Raw genomic sequence first — 23,233 nt, 5'->3', positions numbered from 1 at the left:
ATACTCTATCTCTGGTGCCATTTAAAGTGGTTCCTATGAATGTGCTAGTTGGGGTCAGAGATACAAACTGATCAAACAGGGACCTAACCTACAACTCTGACTTTAATGAAGTCCCCATCCTCTTTACCAAACGATTTGATTTCTCTTCTAAAACAGCAGTTTACTAAAGTGTTTACCAAAACTCTAAAACTGCTGCTTACTTCAAGATAGTAATTGAATCCCTAAGTCTGACTCCTTATAAAATTATAATACCACTATCTATGGTTAAAATCTCTTGGTAGATGTTACTGTCTGGCAATTAACTTGAAAAAAGGTTATTAAGAGCCTGTTGGTTACCATGGAGTCATTACATTACAAAAAAAGCACAAAGAAGATTTTAGGCACTTGCATGGATCCCAACATCTGTTCCACACATACACTCTGTTCCACACATACACTCTCCAAATCAACAGAGTGTTTAGATATTTCTGAGAGACATAGCAGGGCTTTAACACCACATATTAATTTGTTAGTATATCCCAGCATGCTATTTGTCTTGGCCACTGTGTTTTTAAAATTACTTGTAAGGAAACTTTTCCTTTTATATATAGTTAAGACCATCTGGCCTAAAAAAAGCGGTGACTTCTAGTTTCTCAAGAACTGAAATACCTAATGGAATAACTTTTTTTTTTTTTTTTCTTTTGAGACAGAATTTTGCTCTGTTGTCCTGGCTAGAGTGCCTTGGTGTCAGCCTACCTCACAGCAACCTCAAACTCCTAGGCTCAAGCAATCCTACTGCCTCAGCCTCATGAGTAATTGGGACTACAGGCACATGCCACCACGCTCAGCTAATTTTTTCTATTTTTAGTAGAGACAGGGTCTGGCTCTTGCTCAGGCTGGTCTTGAACTCCTGAGCTCAAGCTATCCTCCCACCTCAGCCTCCCAGAGTGCTAGGATTACAGGTGTGAGCCCAGCCAGAATAACTTAATTCTTATCTGCAGTCACATAGGTAACCAAGAGAAAGGATCTTACTATTCCAGTGACATATATCTTAGAATGTTTAGATTTTAGAACCTTTAGAGTTTTTAGAGATTCCCATGACTAAGAAAATCTTGCAAATCTGCTCAAAATAAAAAGAGGGAGCTAGTGAAGAAAGGGTAAAGATGTATCTTATTTTCTCCCTTTTGTCTTCTGTTTTCTTGTCAAGGGCAGGAGCAAGGACAAAGTTTGAGAAGAAACGGGGCTAAGTGAAAAGGGCAGTCTGGGGTTAGAAGATTAGGCTGATTCTTCATCTCTTTACTTGGTTACTGGCAATCTCTAGCTGCTGATTCAAGAGAAAAAAATGCAGAGTAGTTGTTCAGTGCATACTTCCTCTTTACTAGCCTTGATTGCCATTCATGTTGCAAGCCAGCCCAGGAATCTAAAGTCCTTCAATCCATGAAAACTTACTCATTTACACTATAACCCCTAAACTTCTCAATTCCAGAGGCCTATGAATTTGAGGCAGGCTTGTTTCTTTTACCTGATTATAGCAATCTACATTAAGTGTGAATGAGGTTCCATCCTCTGGGGGAGTGTTCTGATGAGCCTGATGCAATAGAAAGAGAATGGGATCTAGGGTTTCTGGACTTTGGTGCTAGGTGAAGCTCTGCTACTTACTAGATATGTTTACTCCACTTTAAAATAGAAAATAATGCCTCCTCACAGTATTGTTGCAAGAGTTAAAGAAGATAATACAAGTGAAAGCACTAATGTATTTATGGTCTGACACCTGATAGTAAATGTTAGATGAATTTCAACTTCTAATTGGTGGGAAATACAGGAAAGTGTATGTGAGTGGGAAGGAGAAAGAAGCTGGCTTCTAGTATAGATTTTCTGCCTTCTTGCTTCCTTCAAATTCACCTTCCTCTGGACCAACCTAAGTAATACGTTTGGAAAACTACTAATAGTAGAGCCGCTTTAAACCTAAGTGGCAAGTACATTTGGTGACACCATGAAGGTATGAGCCACATGGGAATGCTAGAAGTCCTGTGGTGCTTGTGAAGCACCAGATACCGTGCTATGGCATGACAGACACAAAGGATAATTTTTCTACCCAATGATCCCATATATGTATGCACCAGTATGTTTTATATAAGATAAATCCCTGCTAATGGCTGTGTGAAGGAGGAATAATTAGCAAACAGATCAAAATTAAAATGCTGGCTGAGTCTCAAGCCATTAAGTAAAATGCGACCCTTGAGGATATTGTCACAAAACTTATTTTAGGCCACTGGTCACTCTGATAAACAAACAAATTTTTACTTATAAAAGAGATTGAAAGCAATATGGAGATACCTTAAAGAGATACAAGTAGAAGTACCATTCGATCCAGCAATCCCATTACTGGGCATCTACCCAAAAGAACAAATGATACTCTATAAGAAAGACACCTGCACCCGAATGTTTATAGCAGCACAATTCACAATTGCAAAGATGTGAAAACAACCCAAGTGTCCATCAATACATGAGTGGATTAATAAAATGTGGTATATGTATACCATGGAGTACTATTCAGCTTTAAGAAACAATGGTGATATAGCACCTCTTGTATACTCCTGGATAGAGTTGGAATGCATTCTACTAAGTGAAGTATCCCAAGAATGGAAAAACAAGCACCACATGTACTCACCATCAAATTGGTATTAACTGATCAACACATAAGTGTGCATATAAGAATAACATCTATTGGATGTCGGGCAGGGGGGAGGGAGGAGGGGACGGGTATTTGCATACACAAAGAGTGCAATGTGTACCATCCACGGGATGGGCACACTTGAAACTCGGACTTGGGGGGGGAGTGGGGAGGCAAGGGCAACATACATAACCTAAACATCTGTACCCTCATAATATGCTGAAATAAAAAAAAAAAAGAGATTGATCTTTAAAGGAGATTATCTGTCATTTTTTGCCTGCCCAGTATCCCATCATCTTTCTTCTGGGAGGGACCCAGTTCAGGTGGTTTGGGTGGGGCTGTTTCTGCTCAACATTGTCCAGAGACTTAGGAGTAGACCTATGACCCAGGCCTGGTCTATTAGGATGCCTCCCTCCCTGCACCCAGATACTTGTTCAGAGACTCACATGTGACCCAAACTGAACCAGAGTCCTTCCCGTGTGCTTCTGCCATACCTGTGGGCAAAGATACCTTTTCTTCCCATTGAGGTCACTGCAGCCAACTATGTGGAGTGATCCCAAGAGGAACAAAGCCTGATGGCATCTTTTGATTCCCTGGGTGCAGCTGTGCCTGATCAGATACACTCTTAAATTTCTTGGTTTGTGAAAAAATATTCTCCTTTTTGGCTAAAGCTAGTTTGAATTGCAATTTTCACCTGCATTCAAGTGAGCACAAGGAAATTTTAGATGCCATTAATGAATCAGATTTAGCCGATATTCAATACCATGCTTATTATTTAAATGTGTATAGCAGTTATAAGAGAATGTTTTATCAATGAAAAAACTTATCTGACTCATTGAGCCAATGAATATCCTCTTAGAGACTTCATGGAAAATAGATCATAATGCCACTGTCATAATAGTTAGTGGTGCTGGCAACTTCCCCCCTGCCCTAAAACAAAAGTCACATGCGCAAAAGTCACAAGATTATTTTACTAGAATTTAGTGAGGAGATGATGCTATAGTCAAGTTTTCACAAAGAAAATCTTCAAATTGAACTCTAATCAAATAAAGAAATTCAAGTTCCTGTTTCAGTCTCAAGTGGCTTGGGAATTAAAGCAACGCAAACCTCTCCCAGCATGCATGTGTCAAGCTGTCAGTGAAGTGGCTACTTTTTCATGACCCTTAACTCTCTGCATCATGTCTCAGCAACCCCACACATGAATTCTGAAAAACTTCTTCCATTTCCATGGTTTTCCTCATCTAGCTGAGAATGCTACTGGTTACTGCAAAACTGTTCACCAACCGTACGCTCTGGTCCATACAGCTTTCTTCTTAAATTCTGGGAGGACTCTCAAGGACAGCAGGGTGGCTAAGAGGACAAAAAATAAAGTTCACCGTTGCAGATGGTGGAGCTGTATTTGAAAGGTCATTTTGATCAAAAAGGTGTCAGAGCAGAACTTGCCTTTTTCTCACTTGGCTAATCTTCAGGACTAAGGATTCCCATCAAGCCTTTGGCAGAATGTTAATGGCAGAAAATCATTTATAAAGGCTGGGGGGGAAGTTTTTTTAAAAAATTACCCTGCAATAAGTTAGTGGGGAATTTTGCAGAACTAAAATGAAAAGTGACTTCTGAGATGCTAGTGATGTTCTTTTTCTTGATATATGTGCTAATTACATGGGAGTGTTCCCTTTGTAAAAATCTACTTAAGATTTGTGTTCTTTTCTATGTAAATATGTTATTTTCATTAAATGTTTAATTGAAGCTAAAAAACAGAAACAAAAAACCCAACCCTATAATGAAGTTAGGTTTATGCTCAATGGAGCAAGTATGACTACACTAAACTATATTTGAATATGTACCCACAAGTCTATACTATTTCTGATCTGTTGTGGGTCTCTTAGGGATCAATTTAAAGTAGGGAAGTTCTGTGTATTCCCTTTAGGTAACTTGTTATATATCTTATTTTAGAATGTTATTATAAATATATTGAGATGCTATTTAAAATATAATAATGTGAAGGAATGCAGGTAAGCCAGAGTTACAGTTATTTTGTGTGTCTAATAAGCCCGTGACCATATAATCAAGTGAACATGTGCTTCCTTGACTCGAATGGCTGTTTTCCTCATCAGTATCAGTTGTTATCTTAGTGACCTAAGACAGTACACGTTTGGAGCTATCAGCGTTTTTATGGAATGACCCACAGCCATTAAAAATGAGTCCAAACTCCCTGAGGCAAACAGAGGAAAGCCTAGCAGCAAGTCTCTAGGGATGGATAAAGTGAAAATATGTCAAACCACAGCCCTGATTCTCAGTGAAGTTCTGTGGTTTGTCAGAATCATATGGAGGCACTGTTCCGTCCTACACATGGCGCCTCCTCACTTTGGGGGTAAGGGAAGAATCAGAACAAATGAATTCTTGCTTATCGTACCACAATAAATTGTACCACACGTCCCAGTAAAATAGGGATCCTACTCTGACTCCAGGCTGACCAGATGCGTTATCACAGAGTAGGCCAACAGGCAGCGTTCTGAGTGCGGCATCTTACAGCATGTCAGGACAGCAGCGGCAGCCACTGGTAAGCTCCAGGCTCCCAAGTCCCAAGACATGGGGGACAAGTACAAGCCATGACAGGCCACAGACCCAATGCCCAAATGACTTCTCAGATTTGAGTAAAAGAATCTACATAATTTGCACAGAATGATCCTCTGTGTTTGTGGATCCTACTGTCATAGTTTAACAAAGTCAGCAGAGAAGTATAAAAGACACAAAAACCATCTAAATGCCTGAAAGTATGGGAAATGCCTCATTCCCTTCGCAAAGTGCTATGCAGCCATTAAAAATACTACTTATGAAGGCACTGTAAGAACAAGGTTAAATGCTTTAAAAATAATGTTTAAAAAGGCAGTAATCAAACTGTGTATTTATCAATTGTATACGATTATAAATATGTTAAACAACACTCATACACAGAAAAGGGCAAAAACTTCTTATGGATAATATCAAAATTGTCGCTGGGCAATAGGACTCTGGATTTCTCTTTGCTGCTTTTTACTTTTCTGAATTTTTGAAGTTTTAATTATATTTTACTATTACAATAAACCATTTCAAAGCCATTTAAATAGAAGTTAAATTTAAAGGCACTAGAACTCTTCTTTAACCCACTTTCTGTTTTGAAACGCCACACTGGTGACAGCTCCAAATTACTGTTTTAAACTGAACCACGATTAGCCCTTTTAGAAACCAACACAGGTTGAGCATCCCTGATCCAAAAATCCAAAATCTGAAATGCTCCGCAATCTAAAACTTTTTGAATGCCAACATGTGGAAAATTCTACATATAATTACTTAACACAAACTTTGTTTCATACACAAAATTATTAAAAACATTGTATAAAATTACCTTCAGGCTATGTGTGTCAGGTATATATGAAACATAAATACTTTGTGGTTAGACTTCAGTTTCATCCCTAAGATATCTCATTAAGTATATGCGAATATCTCAAAATCCAGAAAATTTCAAAATCCAAAACACATCTGGTCCCACGCATTTCAGATGAGGGATACTCAACCTGTTTGCACTAGAATGCCACTCCGCACCACAGAGGATAATGGGCGGCTCTCCCCTATACTGAGCATAAGGAATGGAAGTGATACCTTTTAAAAGCTCCCTGGACTTTGCTGAGAGAGCTCCTTTAGGGCTTTCCATGATGCTGAATAGCCAGTCAATGAACTAGGATGAAAATGAAAACCAGTGTCAGTGAGAGAATCCTAGTATCAACAAGTGAACAGTCAGTCCCTTGGGCCTGCATACACGAGTATCAGTGCAACTGCTCTTAGGCAATACCTGCCTGGGCTAGAGGCATAGAGACGAGACGGGGACCAAGCACAAGAGATGGTAAAGTTGGATACAGCTCCCATTTAGTCAAATGACTTTCCCCTGCTGTATACCCTGAGACCTGCCATAGGTTTTAAGAGTGAGGTAGACATGGGCCGAGAGGGCCTCTTCTGTGCCAGGAACATTATCTTTCATGGCTATGAGAGGCCCAGAGAGGTTAAGACCCTTGCCCAAGTCCATTCCCAATAAATAGCAGAGTCAAGATTTGAACCAGGTACACTTGGCTTCAAAGCCCTATGCTCCTTCTTTGCATCCTGCTGCCTCCCACCTGGTTCCGGGTGCATCCTGGCCTAGGCTCCTAGGCTGGGCAATAAATAGGCGGGCACATCAGATATAAGACCCTGTTTCTGAAACAAAATATGTTTCTGTAGATAAGAACAATTTATGCCCAAATGGATATGAAACAAAGTTGAAATGTAAGAGAAAAGATAGAAAACAATTTACTGGGTTAGAGCCAAGCATATTAACTGTGAATAAATCCTACAAATGAGGTACTATAGAAACTCATAGTATTCATGAGTTTGACTGATCTCCCAGGATGCAGCCGAAATTGTTTTTGAATTAGATACAGGGTGATTTCATCAATGACTGAATGTTGCCAATCTTGGCTCGTTAAAAAACACATATATTAGTGACAGGTACTGGGCGTTTCAACTTTGGATTATAGAAGCTAGAGTGAAGAGTAAAACAGGAAGAAAAATAAAATATTCCTAATTCCCTGATTTAATTAAATTTTTTATTGTTTTCCTCAATTTTGTTTTATAAAATAAATCAAGCACTACAAATACAAATCAATGCAAGACATCTACACTGTAGTGCAAAGTGTACATGGTATCGTAGTCCAGAAATAACATTTGGGAACACCACACTTAAATTTATTTTGATTTAAAATGGAACATAAAACACAAAATTTGAGGCAGCAATACTAATATTTATCAGGTTCAAGAAAAATAAAAGGCATTTTAATTAAGACACTCAATGGAATTGTGCTTAGCTAAACCATGGTCCACAGTTCAGAAATGCTCTTAAGGATTAATGTTCAAATTTCAAGAATAAGCAACAAAAAGTTTTAAGCTTTCAACTTCATAAAAATCCAGTTTTGATTAAATGAGATCAAAAAAGAACTTCCAACCAACTGTATGAAGGACAGGTCAGAGCCATATAATAAGTACCGTAAGCACAACATTTTCATACACTCTGCACAACAGCTGGTAGCCTGGGGAACCTCAATGACAAAAAAATTAAGATGTTTCCTTTTAGGTTATATGTCTTAACAACTCAAAGTAACACATGTTTACAGCCCTTGTCTCGATGCAATGCCATCTTCCCTTCATGCAACCCCTCTCCTCCCTGATCCCTACCCCAGGAGAAGAACTGGACTCAACAGCAAACTGAAAAAGTTTGGATTTTCCTGAGGGCAAGGGTGATGATACTAGACCTTTACAAAACTCAGCTGGACATCTAGTACAGGCCAGGGGCACGATGGGTACCTGGAGCATGTTTGTGGGATGGAGTAAGTTATGGGGAGCCTTAAATATGCTATAAGAAGATGGACGTTCCAGACCCCACACTTCTTTTCAGAAGACTTCCCTGACCCACCCCAGGCATTGTTGACCGACTCCCTTGCTCACCACCATCACTGTACCCTACTTATCACACCACTTTGTAACCCTGAATTTGCCTTCCTATCTGTCCTTTGAGATTCTGAGCTCTCTGAGATTTAACCATCCTCTCCACCCAAGGATTAAGAACACATGTGTCTTCAATAAACGAATGCAAGTATGGGCTTTTCTCTACACCCACCCCAACTGTAAGCAAATTGCTGACTTGTCTTTAATTAGCAGTTGCCTGGAGCCTGGGCTAGCCTCAATCTCTGAGATTCTGCATCTGGCTGAGCTTTGGGGCTGAGGATGAAAGCCTGTGGTGTGATTCAAGTTGCACTTAACTTCCACCTCAATGAAGAGAAAACAGCTGCCTGCCCTGCTAAGCAGGTGGCCGCCAACCTCACCTTCTGGGTCTGTTCCTTCCATGGCTCTTTCTGCAGCAGGAGAGGCATGCTACTAGGAAGGAGAGTGAGAGCCTCCTGCAGAGTGACCCTATGCATTGGACTCCTGCCAAGGAAGCTTGATGCTGGCCCAGCTGGGCCTTTCTCCTGATGCCATGGCAACCAACTGGCACTAAGGCCGAGGAGGAGAGGGGCAGCGTGGTCTGCCCATGCAACCACTGCAGTTGCAAATATCAGCAAGAAGAAATCCAAAGCCTATGATGGAAAATAGAAACATTAGGTCAGATGTTTTAACAACTCAAACAAACACATGTTCATATACACAGCCCTGTCATGATGTAATGTCATTTCCCCTTCACTCAACCACTCTTCTTATCTCAGCCCTACCCAAGAAGAGGAACTGGACTGAACAGCAAACCCAATTTCCATGTTTAGATAAGAGACATTTTAGGGATTTGGAAGGTTTCTGAGCTCCCCTTATGTGAAGACAGAAGGTCCAATAGTTTTATTATTAGGATTATTCTATTAATGACATTTCAGCAGGAACATAAATTATTCAATTCCTAATCACACCAAGATCCAAACATTCCTGTTTTGGTGTTTTCAAAGCTTTCAAGAAATTGAGAGATAGGGAAAGAGATTTATTGTTATGTGGCCAAAACTAACTTTAAAAAAAAATGTGTATAGTCTGATTTTATTTTTGAAATGTATTTAGGAGCCATTCATTTAGATTTTAGACTCATCTAGACACTTGTAGAAATGGGAGTAATAGCAGCCACCTGAGTTGTTGGATTACTGTGATTTAAACTACACTTCTTTCTGCTCATCTAGATTCTCAGTCTTTAAGATTTTTTTAGAAAACAGAGAAAGTTAAAAACTTAGGAAATTGGAAGAAAAAGAGGACAGATTATGCTAGTTCAAAAAGTTTAAAAAGTAATTCTCAATCTCTTAAAATTCCTCATCTCATGAATTAAAATTTCAAAAAGACACAGAATTCTTCAGAAAACCGGACAGAATGTCAAAGAACGTCTCAGGTTATGCAAATTTTACTCACATAGTAAAGAGGATACTCTTGCAGTGTGCCTGTGGAAAACAATTCCACCACTAAAACACGCACAGCAGCCAGCTACGTCAAGACAATGAAGAAGGAGAATGGGAAAGAGCTACCTTCATTGTATTAATCTTTTTTTTTTTTTTTTTTAACTCACCTAATACCAGGGGTCCTTACTTTTTTGGGGTCACAGGTCATTTTGCAGGTGTGATAAAAACTTCCAATATGTGCGCATACACATGTAAGTATTGGCATATATACAGATTATTTACATACACTTCAGGAATGTCTTTAAACCAGGCGTTTTTAGCCTTATGTGAAGGCCAGAGCCCTGTATTCCCACAACTTTTACAGGATCAAACCCAAGTACACAGGTACACAGAACCATGGGTTCCCTTTCCAGTTAGTGTCCGTTGTGTTCTGTTTGTCAAAGAACATATTTTGCTGAAAATATCTGTCAAAGGGCATCCCTGGGTGTCTCCGAGAGTGTAGTAAGAATACGCATTTCCTGTGGCACTGCAGAATTGTTAACAGTGTCTCAAAAATAAGCGGAAGGAGGCAAAGAAAAGCGGCAAGCAACAACATATTCCTCTTTTGGGAGAGTAAATATAAGTTATAAATTTTACAAGGAAGGTACAAATTACTCCTCTAGATTGTACCTCATCAAGAGCCACGTTCTGAACAGATGTTGACTGGTAAGCAACATTTCTGATATAACCCATGAGTTCCAAGAGCCACTCCATTCTCTTCAGTACACCTGAAACAAAAAGGATATTTCTTTACTAGACCATGGTTTTCCTTTGAAATGTAAAACAGATCAGTAATAACCATCATAACTAAAGCACAACACCTGGTGAGGATTCCACTAAACAGTTTCAAGTTCTCTTGCAATACCTGAGACTTGTGATTGCCTGTGAGAGAGAGTTCTTTAACATATCCGATAACTGTATTTTGGCCTTTAATTTTCAAAACCCAATCTATTCTTCAAATCTCTACTCTCATTACTAATTAAATGCATTTGCTGGAGTTTCTCTCTGAACATTAACACATTAACTGCCATGTGAGTTGTATTTAACTCACGCTAATTTTGAGCCTGGGGCCTTCTGAAGCATACGTAACTCACACATCTCTTTACCCTGGGAGCCGCATGAACTATTTTTCAAGTTGTATATAACTCGTGCACAGAAAAAATAACAAATTTTTCATTAAATTAGAAAAGATCATTTTGTTTTCAAAATTTTTATTCTACTTTCATAATAAAACACTGTGGCCCTAAGGAAAAACAAATTTTTTTCTTATGTGGCAGTTAATGTGTTAAACACACTAGGAGAAATCTGGCATGCCAACTAGCTAGTAATGTTGAATTTTGGATCATTAGCCATTTTTATAGTCTTCCTTTGCTTAAGTGTTCCCAATCTATGCCAAAATCACAGAGGAAACCCATCCCAAAGACATATAAAGAAAAATAAAAACCAACCATTACAGGGTAACTGGGGAACAAACATTAGCAGAAATATTGACTTTTTTTCTCTTTTTAATTTTTTAGCACAGTAAAGACTACTTAGGAAGGTTTTTAAAACTTAGTAAGAGGAAAATGGGAACTACATGTGAGAGCTGCTAGTTAAAACAAAAGGCAACACCAAATTTATCTCAGTTTATTGCATGTAACTTCATGTTTAGTTGGAAATGCCTACTTGATTTCTTCCTGATAAAGACACTTTGGGGTTAGAATGAAAAATCCAGTTTCTCATCACTGGTTCATTTTTCAGTGGGCAAGCACTAATGCACATATGGGCAACTGTCTGAACTGCCAAAGAGGAGGATGAATCAAAATTTCTTATATGGTCTTATAGAGAATTATAAACATGTTTTTTGTTTCCCCTCAAAATCATAAAGATACAAGAGAAGGATGGGGAAAATGGGGCACATAAATATAAGTAACTTGTCTGTGATAACAAGGGCTTCCCAGCCACATCTAACCCATGTAACCCAGTTGCCATTCAGAACTTGAACATAGTCTGGAAAAATTATAAGCACATGAACAAAGAGATGAAAGGAGTAATGGAGGAGCTCCTTTATCCAGTGATTATTAAAATATAAAGTCTAAAATGGTCTAAAAGTTGCACCATGTAAGTCATTAGCAGAGCTTCAGGCTTAAGAATGCACGTAGGGTAGCCAGATTGTATTAGTCTCCTGGGAAGTTCTTCTATAAAATAACTATTTAATTTTTTTGTTTCTGTTTTCTCTTTTGTTTATTAAATGACCATCCAAAAGCCATTTTCATAAAATTATTGGGCAGAATCAAATGACATCTTGTGTGTTTGGGAAACTGAAGTTAAACAGGCAGAAGCAACCTGGTCCACTCGTTTGTATCCTTGAGGGTCTGAAGAGCCAAAGGCAATATAAAAAGCCTCAGAAGAACACATTCTCATCTCCAGAAAGTGCATGTTGTGAGCTATAATTGCTCATTTCCATCCAAGGCACTCCTCACGTGCGGTAAGAAGGCCTAACTGTGTCAAGAAGCACTAAACTAAATTTTAAGTTGAGAAAACAAGTACAACTTAAAAGAGACAGCAGGCAGGCTGGCCTCACCTGTGTTGGCATGGCTTATGATCCGCGCCTGGTATAAGCTGTGCAGAATCATCCAGGCCAGCATCTCTTTCTCATGGTGCTGCACAGCTACACTCAGTATATCGGTCAAGTTCATCAATGGGAACCGTCCTTGAGAGATTAAGTACAGTTTGACAAAGGCAGCCTTTTCTATGTTGCTCTGCAAAAAAAGTAAATTGTTCAGTTACCAGTAAATTAAAACTGAAGTAGCTACAGAATTTCAGGGGAGGGGCAAAACAGAAAAGGTGAGTTCGATGTTATCTTTCTGTTCAGTTTCTGCAGCATGTGACCTATCTGCCTGCGGGCTAAATTAAAATGTACAATAGAGGGTTGTAATGTTACCTGTTTCTTCATAAAAACAAATATGTTCACGGGTTAGTTGGTGATAATATTAAGTGTACACAAATAATAATAATAATAATAATAACGATAATAAAAGGGTAACTAACAAATATAGTGTTTATCATGTGCCAAGCACCATTCTAAAGCCTTTTAACACGTATTAATTCAGTGGGTTTCAAAATGTACTCCACAGACTTCTGGTGGATCTCAAGGCCCTTTTAGAGGTTCTGTAAGGTCAAAACTATTTTTATATTAACACCAAACTGTACTAGTATTCATTTTATTTTTAACGGCCACATATAATTTTTTTTAAAAGCCAGTTTCACTTAAAATATCCTTGTAAACAATAAAAATTATTAGTTTCATTAAAACTTGGCTCTTGAGTACTTTTTTTTTTTTTTAACATTCTGTGGGACAAACTGGGAAATACTCATGAGGGACTTCTGCTGCATACGCAAGAATGCTGGTGGCATCAAGGCAAGGAAGAACGCTTGTAAGATTAACCTGTGAGCTGAAACAGCCACTCTTTTCACGGAACACCATTTACTTGCAGGAATGACTGATGGACAAACTATGATTATTCACACTGCGTATATGACAGATTATTTTCTTAAAATTGAAGGAAGTGAGTCTGTCACTTCAAGGAAAATACATGACAGTGTTTGTCCCTAATGATAAAATCTGAGTTTTTGAGCAAAAATTAGATTTTTGGAAAATTTGTTTCTGCTTCTATGAGCTTGGCATCTTCCCAATACGTAAAAGGCTTTTCTGATAACTGGTGATATTAACAAATATTATGTTTTTATATTATATAATGAAATGTGCCAACATTTGGAAGATCTTGGATCTTGGAAGACCAGTGGATTTTAATTTAACAAAGCATGTGAGTTTCACTGACATGGTTTCTGATTCCACATTGCAATTAACCTCTAAGAAACTACCAGTTGTTGAGTTTTGATGCAATATCAAAGACGGATATTCATAATTCTCTGCAAAGACTATTACACACTCTTCCTCTCTCCACCTACATATCTGTTAAGGCTGGGATTTCTTCACATACTTCACCAAAACAACATCACAACAGATGGAATGAAGAAGCAGCCATGAGAATCCAGCTGTCTTCTAATAAGCCAAACATTAAGGAGATTTGTAAAAATTTAAGATAATGCCACTTTTCTAAGTTGTGCTTTAAAAAATTATTTTTATTATTCATGCTAAGATGTAATGGGTTATTATTTTTAAGTAAATATTTTAAAATTTTCCTAGTTTTAATTTCTAATATGGTAAATATCAACAGATACGACCCAGATAAATAAAAGCTCTTTGGGGTCCTCAACAATTTGTAAGAAACTAAAGTGTTCCTGAGATCAAAACACGTGAGGACTGCTGTATTAACTATTTAATTCTTACACCAACCCTCTGCGTAGATTACTATTATTATCCCACCTTTACGGAGGGGGAAACTGAAGCACAGAGGTTAAGTAACTTGCTTAAGGTCACACAGCCAGAGGTGGCAGAGCAAGCATTGGAATCCAGGGAGTCTGTGCTCTCCACCACTACCTTATTCTACCCCTGTTGTTTCTAGACATGAATAAAAAATTCTGACCTCAGTGGAGCAGACTAACTCCTTTGGGGACATCAGAACACTATTTAGTATGTTCCAACGACAATGTTCTGAATGGTACTTGGGAACCCATGTGATTATAACACAGCAACCTCTAGCTCCAGGTACCAAGAAGTAAATTACATGATTTATTCCCAACTATACTGTGTGAATAATAAGATATAATAGTTACACAAATGTAATATTATGATAATAAATAATTACTGAGTCCTCACTTTGGGCCAGATACTATTCCAAGTACTTGGATGAATTAAGTCATTTAACTTTCAAAACAACCCTAACAGGTAGGTGTTATTATCTCCCTTCTATAGATGAGGAAACTGAGGCAGGGAGACATTATGAAACTTGAACCAAGATCACACTGCTAACAAACTGCAGAGCTAGATTTCAAACCGGAACAGTGAGGCTCCAGAATCTACCCTTTTAACTATTTCCTTAAACTGCTTCTCCTTGATTTAAACAAGCTAATCTCCAAAATGCTGTTATTCCAAATACTCTGTAACACTGGTTCTCAAAGCTTAGGATGCACCAGAATCACCTAAGAGACTATTAAAACCCACACTCCTGGGTTCCACCTCCAGAGTTTCTGATTCAGCAGGTCTAGAGTGGGACTGGAGAACTTGTGTTTCTAATTAATTCCCAGGTGATGCTGATGACATTGGTCCAGGGACCACATTTTGAGAACCACCGTTATATGATGCAGAAATTCAAGGATCCAACTGAATAGGTAAACCTGTCATAAAGTAAAATAAATGACAAGAAGTCCACCAGCTATGGGGGAGCTCACAGTTCTCTAGACCTGCAGCTCCCAACCTCTGGACCGCACAGCAGGAGGCCAGTGGCAGGCAAGTGAGCGAAGCCCCACGTGCACCCACAGCTGCTCCCCATCGCTCCATCACCGCCCGGGCACCGCCCCATCAGATCAGCAGCCGCATTAGACCCTCACAGGAGCACGAACCCCACTGCAAACTGCACATGCGAGGGCTCCAGCTGGCTTGCTCCCTGTGAGAATCCAACGCCTGCTGATCTGGGGTGGGGTGGAGCTGAGGCAGCGATCTCCTCCTACCTCCCCAGTATGTGGAAAAACTGTCTTCCATGAAACTGGTCCCTGGTATCAAAAAGGTTGGGGACCGCTGCTCTAGACAATTAGTATTGGCTGGTATGCAAGGTTGCCATTCAAGTATGTCATTTTGAGATGTACAGGTACTAAAAAATTATTGTTTATTTGCAACTCAAATTTAACAAAAAATATTGTATTTGATTTGGTAAATCTGGTAACTTTACTGATATGTTACTTTTTTGTTCATTCATCATTTGACTGCATATGGGTATGGAGGGTACTTGTAAATTATCCTGTGTCAGGGCTAATAGTGCTTGTTTGTCAATCAGCCATCTTTCTTCATTCCAAAAGGACATTATCAGGTGAAGGATAAGTGGGAGAAATTGGCTTAAAAAGTTATTCACCCCTCTAGCCATACATACAATATTTTTATTTGTTTTTTGTCTTTTTAAACATCTCGCTGGTAGACACCATACAACATTTATTAAGCACAAATCATACCAGCAGTCTGGACACTAGACTCCACATGAAACAGAAAGATAGTTTCCTGAAATTAACCAGTAACAAATATGAGGCAAAACTAGCTTCAGCCAACAGGAAACAGCAATCAATTTTTCAATGGTAATTCCTGCCTCAATAATGAAAAAAATATAGATATGTTATTACCTTAGTAATCTGGGCAACCCGATTGGCATCATCATCCGTCATTTCCGAGAGGCATTTTGCTACACTGATATACAGCTCTACGTCATTTCTCTGGTAAGGAAAATCCCAAGCATGTCAAAATACAATGTAAAATAACAAGTTTATTCTTAACGTTCTGACAAATTATTAGATTTTCTTATCCTCATGCATAGCAGTTGATGAGATTCTAATTTTAACCAAACACAAACACACGGCCAATTTTTATCATTTTAAAAACATCTTTCCTGTTATTTTGTATAAGGGGTGGGGGGCTGTACTTTTTTTCCTTTTCAGAATTCCATCATCCCAAATGAATTTTTAACCTCTTTGTAAAACTACAATTCAGAGGTCTGTTGGGGGAGGGCAAGGGCTAATATTAAGTCATTTGATATGATAGTGCATTGGACAATATGCCCAAGGATTCTATAGCTGTAAGGTGTATAGATTTCTGAGTTTGCTCATCTTCTACAGGCATTTGGTAAAAACTGCCTAACAGCAAATTTCCTGGTGCAGCACTGGTTAACCTGCTTCTGAGCTTGCTCAAAACTTTGCTTCTAAATATTCAACCTCAATTTAGATCTTGGAAGCAAACAAACTCCTAGTGAAGAATGTGGTTATTTCTTGCTAGCCTTTCCCACCCACATTCTTAAAACATACACCTCCCCACTTTGGCAAAAGGCTTTAAAAAATCCCAAACATAAATTGTCAGGAATGTAAATATTTTTGTTCCTCACCCGAATCTTATTTGGTAGAAGATCAAAAATTTTCCCAGTAGCTTCAGAGAGCAGACTCCAGAGATGGCAGGCAGGGCTGGGCAGTTTCATGGCCTGGCTCAGACCCTGTAAGGCACTTGGGCACAATTCAGGATTGCAAAGCGGTGAAGCCACTTTAAAAACTGCTATCATTAAGTTTTCAACAAAACCCAGAAGCTGTTCATCGGAGACATATTTTATCCACAGAGGTGCAGACACCAGGAGGTATTTCTTGATATTCAGCTGGAAGTGAAACCGAAGAGGTCAGATGGAAACAGGCAAGTCTGGGTTTGCAATGCTCAAAACCTCTTGGTCATCACTGTGCTTGAGGGTAGACTGAGAGATAAAACGTTCAGGTTACTTCCTTCTTCCCTCGTTTTCCCACAGTTTCATGGTCCAATGGGCCACTAATGCATGTAATTTTGGCTGCTGCAGTCACTTCTGAGCCAGGGTGACTCATGTGTGTATATGGTATCTGCCAATCCATCTGTGAACTACTCAGCCTAAACCTTGGATCTTTGCAGTGAACAGAATAAAATGCTACTTCTGAAAGTACATTACAGTTGCTTTCTAGTTTTAAAAGGTCTCCTTTTCTGGCAAGAAAAGGAAGATGACAGGTTCATCTGCTGGAAATAAACAGAGCATCTGATATTATTAATTACTTCTGGGAAAAACTGAAAAAGTAATAAGGAGAACTGGCATGTTGGGACTATTTCTGGCCAAAGAAAAACCTCCAGCTGAGTATGTGGAACTGACCAAGGCATCTTAGAGTTCCTGAGAGCCAAGAAGGGGCATGGTTAGTAATAGCTCTGTTATGTAACACGGACTTTCAGAGAATGGGCTTCAAAGATTCTTAGAAACATAAGTATGATACTAAAGGGACAGCAAGTCTAAAAGAAGTGGTCTAAAAAATAAAATCTCACCATGAAATCAGTAAATTTCTAAAAAGATTAATGTAGTTGCATCAGTGTTCTGAACAGCTCGTTTTAAAGAATATGCCATCTCACGATTTTATAAGAAAATGAACTTATCAATTAACAAAAACAATAAAGACCTATAATCAAGGACAAATGCCAAAGAAAAATTTCTGAGGTCGACAAAACAGGCTATTGGAGATAGGCCTGATTACAAAGGAAGGAGGAGTTAACAGAATAGGGCTTTGAAGTCAGCTGGACACAGCTCTCCTGCTTACTGGCCATGCAAACTTTGCTTGACCTACACTTGCCTCAGTTTATCAACCTGTAAAACGGAAATGATAAAATATAACTCTCGGAAGTGAAGTAAGTCCGACATAAAAGACTTCATATTGTACGATTTCATTCTAAAGAATTTATAAAATGTATATGAAATTTAAATTTATATAAAAATTCTTTTAAAAAAGGCAAAATTATAGAGACAGAAAGCACATCAGTAGTGGCCTGGGTCTGAGGTTGGGAGTGGAGATTGATCACAAACAGACACAAGGGAACTTTGTCAGGTGATGGAAGTGTTCTTGATGATGACTAAAAATCTATAAATGTACTAAAACTCATCAAATTTTATACTTAAAATGGTCATATTTTAGGCTATATAAATTGTAACTCAGTAAAGCTATTTAAAAATTGTCCTGCCAGGGTTGTAGAGAGATTAAATCTGATGTTTATAAGTATTCATTGAGTGCTTGCAGGTAGCATGTACACAGCAAGTGCTCAGTTAGTGGCAGCTAGATGGGAGACATTTGGAACAGACAGGTAGAGTAATGTTAATAGTTGACAGAAAGGATGCAGATCTCCATAGCACCCACCTTCAATTATTTTTTTTTTTGAGACAGAGTCTCACTCTCTTGCCCAGGCTAGAGTGCCATGGTGTCAGCCTAGCTCACAGCAACCTCAAACTCCTGGGCTCAAGCGATCCTTCTGCCTCAGCCTCCCAGGTAGCTGGGACTACAGGCACGCGCCACGGTGCTTGGCTAATTTTTTCTATTTTTAGTTGTTTGGCTAATTTCTTTCTATTTATAGTAGAGATGGGGTCTCGCCCTTACTCAGGCTGGTCTCAAACTCCTGAGCTCAAGCAATCTTCCTGCCTCGGCCTCCCAGAGTGCTAGGTTACAGGCGTGAGCCACCATGCCTGGCCCCACCTTCAACTAAAAAGACTGGGAGGAGTAGGAAAGGTTTAAAAAAAACAAAAATCAAAAACAGTTCAGAGTAGGGACAAAAGCCAAGAGATGAGGGTTTTTCTCAAAGATTAAAAGCCTCCTAGAACAGAAGAATAATAGGCCAGATTAGGGAGACAATTCAAAGATGAGAAGATTTAACTTTTATCAACTGGTAAACCTCTAATGGAATGCATTTTTCTTTCTGTCCTAACTTGAAACCCAAAATTATACATCTTTACTAACTACCTATCTTTAAACTCTCTTGCCCTATTCTTCCTGTGTACCCTTGGCCTACACCTGGAAGATGCTAGCCCTTATCACAAACATCAGGGTAGGTCACTTCTTCCTCAATGCTTTGCTCAAGCTAAACACCCCGGCAGAGATGTTTCACTCTTTCCACCTACTCCCTCCCACCTACATCCCCTGGTGTCCCTGATTTAATGTCTAACCAAATCTTACTGAGCCTTCAAGACTCACCTTAATTGCTGCCTCCTCTGGGAAAGGAAGGGATAATACATAGGTGAGTCCAGTGCATGCGGATTTGCTTTCATCTTAATACCTACTGAAATGACTACATATACCGTGTAATCAAAGAAACCTAGGTTCAAATAATTCCACAACTTTCTAGCTGTATAATCTTGAGAAAGGAACTTTAATTCCTCTGATCATTACTGTCCCCTTTTTGTAATAAATGGTGGCTAAAGCATGAATGATAATGGCTAGGTGGGGTTCTGAACTATATAATTTTCCAATTTGCAGGCCAGCTACAATCAAGCCTTCAATTTTTGTAAGATCCCATTTGTCCACTCTTGACTTTGAGAACACACCCCCACTCCAAAGTTAGTCTCCTCCAAAAGAACCACATCCTCCCCTTGGCCAACACCTTTAATGGCTACATACACTCAGACTATGGATCAGTGGTGGCATCACCCACAAGCCCAACAGTGCAGCTGCGTTCTGGGATGACTGTGCCTGGGTCACCATAATTTCAAGGCACAGTTGCTGGATCTCTTCACCTGAAAGAGAGAAAGGAAAAGAATCTGTAATATAGCTGCTTCTCTGACTCATTTTCAGGCTTTAATATCTCAAATCAAAGCATCTGCTTGTGTGAATTCTGCCAGTAACAGAACTTCAGTAAAGCAGAAGTTATTTCAAGAGACTTGTTGGTTATGAGGCAAAAGAATGTGTCCAATGGCATCACAGTCCTAAATCTTGGAACTGACAAGGGACGTGAACTAGGTAGGGAAATTTCCCTTATGATATCCAGAGAAACCTACGCACTCAAACACTGTTGAAAATATGCGAAAATTCTAGCTAAAAAACCCTTGCTCTCTATTCTTCCCTCCTCTCCATCTCATATTCAGCTCATATAGAAATATGTAGAGGTCTGGAATGGCTTAAAGATGTAGCCACATTCTTTAGTGATCAAGTCTTTTTAGTCATCTCATCCCCATCAGCAGACTTATTTTCCCAACCAGAATCTTTCTTTTTATCTAAGGATTTTACTAAAAAACAAACATTTTCAATATAGCACACAAAAGTAGGGGCGGGACAAAGGAACATATTTTTCAAATGAAATCTCTGGAAAGCCAACATGGTGACATCATATCTTATAGATTAGGTTCAAATGAGAGCATTTGAGTGAAAAATTGTGTATAGTCAAAATCATCTTTAGTTATCTTTTAAATTGCACATAAATTACAGTATACAAGTCATTCTGTATATCACATGTAAGTTAAGTACTCTACTGTGATAGAACAGTTAAGGCAAATGCAAACCCATGCAATTTTACAACACTTTAAATTGTTCTTTTTTTTTTTGGAGCAAGCATATGAAATCATATTTGCATGTGGTAACTCCATTCTGTATAAAAGAGGTTACTGTGGATGAACTGGGGGGTACTGAGGTGTGTACTGACTTTGCCTCTCACCACAAAATAATTGTGGTAGACACAATAATGGCCCCCAATGATGGCCACATCCTAATCCCTGGAACCTGTGAATATACTACCTTATATGGCAAAAAAAAACTTTGCAGATGTGATTAAGGTTAAGGATCCTGAGATGAGAAAATTATCCTGAATTATTTAAGTGAGCCCATTAATCATGTGAGTCCTTAAAAGTAGAAAACATTTCCTGGCTGTAGAGAACCAGAAAGATGACAGTGTGAGAAGACCTCAGCCCTCCATTATTTGCTTTGAAGATGGAGAAAGAAGTGACATGAGTCAAAGATTGTGGGAAACCTCTAGAAGCTGGAAAAGAAAAGGAAATGGATTCTCCCTTAGAGCCTCTAGAAAGAAATTCTGGGCTGCTAACACCTTGATCTTAGTCTGGTGAGAAACATGTTGGACTTCTGGCCTATAGAATTGTAAAGATAATAAATCTGTGTTGTTTCAAGCCACTAAGTCTGTAGTAATTTGTTCCAGAGGAAACTTATATAGCATCCCATACTTCTTGAAACCTAGGGCTCTGGAAGCACAGTTTGCTAACTACCAACCCAGGCTTTACGGGACCTGCACCGCATTCATTCCCAGCAATACACACACCTCAGTCAAGTATTGTTTTTGATGAATGTATCTGGCCTGTATGTTTAGACCTATTCCTCCTCACAGAGGGACTCAATGACTCAGTTAAAGTAACTCAGCCACATCCAACGCGACAAACCTCAAGATCCAAAACGTCTATCCAGTCACTACCAACTGTGACACAGAATATGTTTTTCTACTCAGATCAAAGTCTAAAAGCCAAGTCTACAGACCTAAAAACATCTGATATTTACCAAAGTTTAGCCTCATAAGTGGAGAGAGGAGTGCAGCCCAGTTCACAGGAGGATATTGGTAGCTTTCTCCAACAGCTGCTACGGGTTTCATCACCACTTTAAGAAGGGAAGGAGGCACAGATTCAGGACCTGCAGCATAAAAGAAAAAATATATAATAAAATATCTTCATAGCATTAAGAAAGTGGAAAATGCTAACTTTCCCTTCTTTCTTCTAGTTTCAAAGGATCTGATATCATATCTTCACTTGTGATCAACTCTTCAATTCTGCACTCTTAATTTCAAGCCCATTTGCTGCAAAACCTTCCTTCCTCTGTTCTTCTCTTATTTCAATTTTTAATTTATACATAACAACTGTATATTAACATTTATGGGGTACAGAGTGATAATTCCATACATATGTGCAATGATCAAATAGGGATAATTAGCGTATTCATCACCCCAAATATTTATCATTTCTTTGTGCTGGGAACATTCAAAATCCTCTCTTCTAGCTATTTGAAAATAATGATAAATTACTGTTAACTACGGTCACCCTTCAGTGCTATAGAGCACTAGAACTTATTCCTCCTATCTTGTTTTTATTTATACCCTTTAATCAGCCTCTCCCTATTCCCCATCCTCCTGCTTTTCCCAGCCTCCAGTCACCACTATTCTACTCTCTACTTTTACATGAGAACAACTTTTTTTTAGCTTCCACGTATGAGGGAGAACATACAGTGTTTATATTTCTGTGCCTGGTTTATTTCACTTAACATAATGTCCTTCAGGCTCATCCATTCTTTCAGGATTTTGTTCTTTTTTGTCTCCAGGTTTTCTTTCTCATCTGGATAAGAATATTCCACATTGCTACTTAGCTGTCTTCCATGCTCTCTTGTCTTTTAATCCAGTTTTATCTATTTGAAAAATAAGTAACTTACTCTACATTATTGCCTCATTGCTCACTTACTCCTCAATCCGCTTCCAGCAGAGAGGACAAGTACTGTTCACTCAGGTACATTCCTTTCTAAGGCCTATGGGTTACCTAGTTCCTGTGGCCCTAACTGGTCACATAATGTAGCAAGAGATTCTCTGCTTTCTCTGCTCCTCAGCCTGTGCCATGGTGACCACTTCAGAAGGGAGCACCTATGGGAGTAACAGCTAGTCCATAGGTTAATCAGCTACCTATGGTACAGTACTATTACTTTAATATTATATTACTTTTGTAGGGTTGTGTGTAGGGTAATTGGCAATTGAAAAACTGAGATACTGGAGTACTTATGAGTAGAAACATATGGTTCAGTCAGGGATGGAATAGCCACTAAGGGCCATGTAAAAGTGAAGCGACAAGGAGATCAGAAACAGTGCGTAAAAACGTAGAAGACCAAGAAAGGGAAGGAAAAGCAGCAGGATCAGTATCAGCAGCAGAAGAGAAGTTAGCATCAGCAGAAAGAGAAGCAGAATTGGCAAAAGGAAAAGTATCAGCAGGAAAAGGAAGAGCAGAAGTGGGAATAGCAGAAGAAGCACCAGAATCAGAAAATGCAGAAAAAAGGGAATCAGAAGTGGGGGCAGAGTCAGCGAAAGGACAAACAGCTGCAGAAAGGAGAAGCACAGGACAAAGGAGAAGCAGAGGCAAAATCAGCATATGTTGAAAAATGGGAAGCACAAGCAGGCAGAGTCAGCAAA

At 39.0% G+C, this 23,233-nt stretch overlaps 1 protein-coding gene across 1 annotated transcript in view; it reads right to left on the bottom strand.

The window, feature by feature from the left end:
* Positions 1 to 3,606: 3,606 nt before the first annotated feature.
* The window catches only part of FOCAD (focadhesin), a 255,124-nt gene continuing 235,497 nt past the window's right edge, over positions 3,607 to 23,233 (bottom strand). Inside the window, exons 35-43 of the mRNA XM_012665049.1 lie at positions 21,571 to 21,699; positions 19,693 to 19,808; positions 16,641 to 16,901; positions 15,889 to 15,978; positions 12,179 to 12,356; positions 10,246 to 10,343; positions 8,539 to 8,790; positions 6,290 to 6,365; positions 3,607 to 4,003 (exon numbers count right to left, since the gene is read on the bottom strand). Of these exons, the coding sequence (XP_012520503.1) occupies positions 3,930 to 4,003; positions 6,290 to 6,365; positions 8,539 to 8,790; positions 10,246 to 10,343; positions 12,179 to 12,356; positions 15,889 to 15,978; positions 16,641 to 16,901; positions 19,693 to 19,808; positions 21,571 to 21,699 (1,274 nt within the window). The 3' untranslated portion in view covers positions 3,607 to 3,929. The remainder of the gene's footprint in view (positions 4,004 to 6,289; positions 6,366 to 8,538; positions 8,791 to 10,245; positions 10,344 to 12,178; positions 12,357 to 15,888; positions 15,979 to 16,640; positions 16,902 to 19,692; positions 19,809 to 21,570; positions 21,700 to 23,233) is intronic.

Source organism: Propithecus coquereli, unplaced genomic scaffold (genome assembly GCF_000956105.1).
Source record: "Propithecus coquereli isolate 6110/MARCELLA unplaced genomic scaffold, Pcoq_1.0 Scaffold95, whole genome shotgun sequence".
Classification (NCBI taxonomy): domain Eukaryota; kingdom Metazoa; phylum Chordata; class Mammalia; order Primates; family Indriidae; genus Propithecus; species Propithecus coquereli.
The sequence above is the reverse complement of the archived record's forward strand: the minus strand, read 5'-3'. Positions and strand labels throughout refer to the sequence as shown.